At 45.9% G+C, this 6,226-nt stretch overlaps 1 protein-coding gene across 1 annotated transcript in view; it reads right to left on the bottom strand.

Moving 5' to 3' along the window:
• Positions 1-5,469, bottom strand: part of WBP1L (WW domain binding protein 1 like) — a 33,240-nt gene extending 27,771 nt beyond the window's left edge. Inside the window, 1 exon segment of the mRNA XM_006039452.3 lies at positions 4,895-5,469. Within this exon segment, the coding sequence (XP_006039514.2) occupies positions 4,895-4,921 (27 nt within the window). The 5' untranslated portion in view covers positions 4,922-5,469.
• Between the last annotated feature and the right edge of the window lie 757 nt (positions 5,470-6,226).

Here is a 6,226-nt window from a genome sequence, read left to right as displayed (position 1 = left end):
GCTTTCTTTCCTGCCTATGTAGGGGGTCGGACTCGCTGATCTATTGAGGTCCCTTCCGACCCTAACATCTATGAATCTATGGAGTACACATACTTGCACATACTTGGCAGTGTTGAGCTGTGGGGTCACCATGGCCTGAAATGCTGTTGACCCTGGTGGGGCCAGCCTAATGAGCTATGTGGTAAATAACGGGCCTTTGGCTTTGGACTATCATGCACAGTTTGTACTACATATCAGCAGGTGCCAAAGTGCTGCTGAAAAGGGTGTTTCAAAAAAAAAGGTAACACGCATCAATTCGGGATGAACTAAGTGTATGGGCACTATATGCAAATTGCTACAGCCATGTTTAATTTTAAGGTTACTGTTTTCAAATGTTCTCCTCACTTCCATGTACTTAGGGACAGCGGGGACGGAAAGGAGTGGGAGAAGTGGTTGCCAGGGAAAAAAGTTGGGGGGAGGGGAGCAGAGAGCAAAAGAGTCACCTGACCCCCCCCGATTTATTTTCCCTGCTGTAGCAGTGGGAAGGGGAAAATTCAAGGGAAATCTCCAATATTTAAATTATATACCTAGAAAATTTTAACAAATTTATAAATTTTCCATATCTATCCATCTATCTATCCATCTATCTATCTATCCTAATCATTGGGAGGTTGCCTTATAATCAAGGTTGCCTTCGAGTAAATACGCTGTTATTATTATTAAGCATGAAGTACTGACCTTCTTATATTTACAGTTTGCTTTTAAAGGGAGGTCGGCACTTCATCTGAATTGCTTTTCCTATCCAGTAATCTTAATGGATGCTGCCTCTTGTTGCTATTGTGGGTCCAATATTCCTTCTCAGCAGACCTGCCCTGGCCAAGGCACCACCCTGGGCAATTTGAGGCCAGAAAAGATATCACCCCTTGAAAAGTTCTGCTATACAAAAGCAAGGAGGCTATTTTACTAAGATTTGCTAGAAGGGGACTTCAAGAGGAGGCCCCATACATGCATTTCCCAGCTAGGCTTTTACTTTTTTCCTTCAGAATTGACCCATCCATGAGACTTATTTCCAAGAGAGCAAAAGTTACGCATAATGCGCTATATAAATGAATCAAAACAATGAAGCAGACAGAACTTGATTTCCTTTTACCTCACTTCAAAATACCTAAAATTCTGAAGTAGAAAGTTCATATAAAACTTAAAAACAGATCAAATTAATTATTAAGATCCTGTATCCCTAAGGAACATTTGAAGAGAACAATGGCACCATGACAACCCTGAAACCCTGTGACCACACTGTTCCTAGCATCAGAAGAGCACGATATTGCTGGAAAGAAGGTACATAATTCCCCAGTGTAGACAAGACCTTTAAGACCAATAAATCAGTCTTGCAAGGCCCAAACGTCCTTAACTGAACTCAGTTACCTCCTCCTTAGCACAGGCCAACGTTAAGTACAGGTTCACGCTATATCTGACATGTTATATCTGACACCGCTTCCACCTTCGCTGTGTCAGAAAAACACTTGGAGTCACTTGGGACCAATGGATCGCTAATGAGATCCTGGAGAGAACTGGCCTACAGTCTAAGCAGACTATGCTGGACCCTTGCAGGCTTCATTGGGTGGGACACGTGGCGCGCACGCCTCAAGATGGTCTGCCGAAGGCCATACTCTACGGCCAACTCAAGAACCACCCATGATGCAGAGGAGGGCCAAAGCTTCGATACAGCGACACGGTCAAGTGAGGTCTCAAGAAATTCAGCATTCCCACTGACAACTAGGAGAACCCTGCCCACAACCGCTCAGTCCCGAGAAGCTGGGTCAAGGCTGGTGCAGTCAATGCGGAGAAGCACCAGAGAGCCAGGAAGCAGAGTGTGCTTCAACCTCCATCTGACGACTGGGCCTGTACCACCGTGGGAAGTTATGCGGGCTCTTCTCCCAGACCACTGCCAACTGACTGACTTCATTGCATCTCCTTTCATCTATCAAAACATTAAATGGCCATAATGATTTGACCAGTTTAAAGAACTGGAAACACTTTTGGAAAGATGAACATTATAGGAAAGCAGTCATCCAAAACTCTAATGGACAAAAATGTGGAAAGTTTGGGTTTAATTCTGTATGCAAATAAAATTATGATATTTCCGAGAACTGTTCTCCTGTGGATGCTGGGATGAAGAGCAACCTTGCAAAATTGTCAACAAACCAAAAACAAAAGACTTGCCAGCTCAAACAGAAAGCTTATTCATTTTGCTGCCTTTGCCCTGATGTTTGACAATGAAAAATGAACATTTGCTTTGCTTGTCGAAACGCTCCCATGCCGAGCAAGAAGAGTTTTGCATAGCTGAAGGAGATCCCCCAGGTCCTCGCCAGGGTGTATGTTGAGGAACCTTTTAAATCAGTCATGAACCATCTTCCTTCACTGGAGACCATGAAGAGACTCCCATAGACTTCAACAAGCTGTGGGTCAGACCTCATACCAGTGCCAAGAAGAAACGGCTGAAGGTTTTACTGTAGAGGTGTCTACCAGCAAATGAGGCTCATAAATCTTCCCCACATCACATCCCCATTCCAGAGGGCTGACCAAAGTCCTCGTGCTCCTCTCCCGGGTGGGTCTTTCCAGCGGTCTCCAGACGAGATTTAACAAGGGTGGCCTGGGCTTTCATCCTAGCAAGTGCAACCAAGCACATAAAAGATGCTTGACATTCGGCATACTATATGCTAGGATTCATAGATTCATAGATGTTAGGGTTGGGAAGGGACCTCAACAGATCATCGAGTCTGACCCCCTGCATAGACAGGAAGGAGTGCTGGGTTCAGATGACCCCAGCCAGATGCCCATCTAACCTCCTCTGGATGTCACTAGCTCTCAAGATAAGTCAATGCAGCCCAATATTGAATCAAAAGCCTACTGAGGCATCGAAAACGCAGTATCACAAGGGAGGCGAATCTATGTCAAACAGGGATGTGAATGGATTGTGGCTTCGTGAACGATAGCACCACTCACAAATCAGGACCCTGCTGTGTTAGGCACCGCGCAGACACCAAACGGAGACGTTATCCGTCCCAAAATATTCCAAAAATGAGAAGAGACGGCAGCAGATACAGAGAAATGAGGCGCAAACCATCAGAGCATCCTAAATTCCCCCTGCAGTTTTAACTGCACGTAGTATTTGTTACTTCCCGTCTTAAAAGTGGCTGCAAAGTGCCCGCACCCTGCGCACCGCTGAGTAGCTATCCCATTTCCAAGGCATGCAAAGCAATTCCTGCGTGGTATTTATGCACAGGGAACGACTGCCAAAGCAGCTGGCTATTTTCTCTCATCTAGCAGCTAATAAAACTGAAATTAAAATATGCTCCCTAGGCATATTTTTTTCCCCACTGTATTTTTATCCAGAAACATGGGATAAAAAAAGCCACGGTTTTTATGATACCACCTGTTTCTACTTCCTGTTTAGACATCACATACCGGCGAGGTTTCTTTCCTTTTTTTTTTAAATCTATCCTGTAAGAGGGGAAAAAAGGAAGTCAAGCATCACAATGCCCTCTGCCGAGACAAGCCCATCTTCAAGCAGAGTAAATGGGAGCTGGGAGCTCCTCACTCCAGAGGACCCAAGCATTTTTAAGAAATATGAGCAGAACGAAAATAAATCTGAAGCTGACCCACCCTGAAAACCTGGCGTGACTTTACAAAAGCTTATTGCAGACTGAGGAATTAATGAAGAGCCTGAGCATACATCGCACGAGGCCAAATGGCACTCGGTGCCTGAAAAGCATTTTTCCTTCCCTAAAGCCGTGGTGGCAATGCACTTCCCTAGTCAGCTCCGACTTTTAACAGTCTACTTGGATGTCGTCCTAACAAGCAGCCCATTATTTTAGCCGTCATGTTCAACTGCAAAAGGTCACTGTGCTCGAGGTAGTTCCCTCTGTAAAACCATGTCCTAACGGGTGAAAAATAAAATAAAACCTATATTTGACCGACCAAAAAAAAAAAAAAAAAAAAAAAAAGCTCTGATCCAACAGGACTGCTTACTCAGCAACTTTTATTTATTCATTTATTTATTTTATATAAGTTAGACTCTGCTTTGGTTTGAAGCACAAGGAAGTGCCAAGCTTAAAATATGCTTCAGATCGTGGGTATTTTACAGCCAGCGGCCCCTTCTTCTGCAGTATCTATTATAGCTCAGACCTCAGCGGCTCTGGGAACAGCTTATAGATGGATTCCTCTACAGACAAGCCTTCAAGACCGAAAAAAAACAGTTTTAAAACTCTCAAAAGCTTAAAAACAAAGAGCTGGCAGCCAACTGGCAGGCGGGAGCAGTCGGCTGCTCCTGTTTCTCTTTCCATGCAATCTTATCACCTAGAAATTGTCTCTTGTTAAAACACAGACTCCTCCGAACGATTAAACCAGGCACCAAAACGAAGTCACCACCTTGCTAAGGAAAGCATCGCGCCTGCTCCGACGTCTCGGCCGCTTTCTGTTTTGGATCTTCAGCGAGTTTTATGTTTTAGTCAGCGTGACAGGTCGTAAATATTGCACTTAAAAAAAAAAAAAAATTTAAGAAAAAAAATCCTCCTCAAAATCTAGCGGTGGATCTAAAGCAATGTAAACACATTTCCATATTAGGGCCTGTGGGAAAAACTGGCAAAAAACCAAAGTGAAAACTGTAAGAGAAAGAGAAAGTCAAAGTCAACCTGTTGCAAACAACCACCACATTTTGCTCCCCGAGCTGCAGCTTAGTTCCTTCCTTGCTAACTTTTGCAACAAGTTAAATACCAGCTGGGCTGCGAGAGTCTCTTCTCAGACAAGCCAGACGACATTTTCTTAAAAAAAATTAAAAATAAAAAATACTACTGAAAAAGGTTACATTTCCCCTGCCCCCAAACCCAGCAGCCACCACCGAAAACCGGGTTACCTGTCTCAGACCCAGAAGGAAAGGCATCCTGCATTCTCACCCTCCGCGCTAGCGCTTTGAAACCACGAAATTTAAAGTCCCATAGTCATCACTGCCTCATCTGATGCGGGCAGCCAGCTTCTGCAATCCTATTTAAACCAGGGCTTCCTCAGCCGGGAACGTTAAGTAAACAGGGTCCCGGGACAAGGCATGCCCTGCCCGGCTCTCCCCTCCTCCCTCTCGCTTTCCCCTCCCACCCCGTGACATATCTCAGGCGCACCAGAGCCGCCGTGCTTGCAACGGGGAAATGACATCAGCTCAGGCATGGCAAAAACAAAAAATTCAAGACAGCTGTTGATTCCCACCACGCCGGCTTACCGAAAACAGACGGGGGACGTTATTTAGCAACTCTGCCCTGCGCAGAGACCTCGAACAGCACGCTGAGGATGAACGCGGACAAGCTACGGCGGCTCTGCTCGGGCGACCCAGATGACATGGAAACCGGATTTAAAAACAGAAAAATGTTGACAACTGCAAACAGATGTGCCGTGACATTTAATTAAAATTCCCTACGCAGAAATAGCTAGATGTGTTGTGGTCAGGGTCCGAATGACAGGGGAGTTCAGGGGGGGCTGAGTTCCCCTGTAAGATTTGAAAATCGTAGCCTGGAGGGGGAAGATCACTTGGGTGGACTTGTTAATCGGTGAACCGGTTTAACTTAGTGTTAAACCCCCGCCCCCAGAGTCCAAGTGCAGTTCAAACCCTGGTCGTGGTTTCTCAAAGACGGAGCGCAGGGTTCGAAGAAGCACGAGAGACAGGGAGGAGGGGAGTGGAGGGCACAGATTAAAACCAGAGCAAATGATCCCTGAACGAGGGGGCTCTGCTAAAAACAGACACCGATTGAACCCGATCCCCTGGTTTTGTCTGCCTTGATTTTTTTAAAATTTTTAATAAGAGTGGGAGCCTTCTCGTAGCGGTGATGGGCCAGGGAACGTCAGAGACAAGGATTTCTCTGTGCATCTTTTCTTGGTACAGTCAGGAAAGCTGTTGGACAAGCTTTCAGGCATCAAGTGCCCTTCCTTGATTTTTTGTTCTCGCAGCACTACTCAGAATGAAGCACAGGCTAACAAAACCCCCCCAAAACCAGTTTCCAAAAGGATCAGGATTGGGCCGTCGCGCAGTAACGCGCAGAGCCGACAGGGGCCGTTACCCGTGCTTCCCCGCACCGAGAGCGGGCTGCAGTCCCACACTCGCGTACCAGCTGGCGATTGCACCTGATAACCAAAGTGATCTGGTCACCGAGAATGCCAGGTCCTGTTTGTTCCCTCGCAAACCAGGGTACAGCGAGTACCC

This window comes from Alligator sinensis, unplaced genomic scaffold (assembly GCF_000455745.1).
Source record: "Alligator sinensis unplaced genomic scaffold, ASM45574v1 scaffold61_1, whole genome shotgun sequence".
NCBI classification, from domain to species: Eukaryota; Metazoa; Chordata; order Crocodylia; family Alligatoridae; genus Alligator; species Alligator sinensis.
The sequence above is the reverse complement of the archived record's forward strand: the minus strand, read 5'-3'. Positions and strand labels throughout refer to the sequence as shown.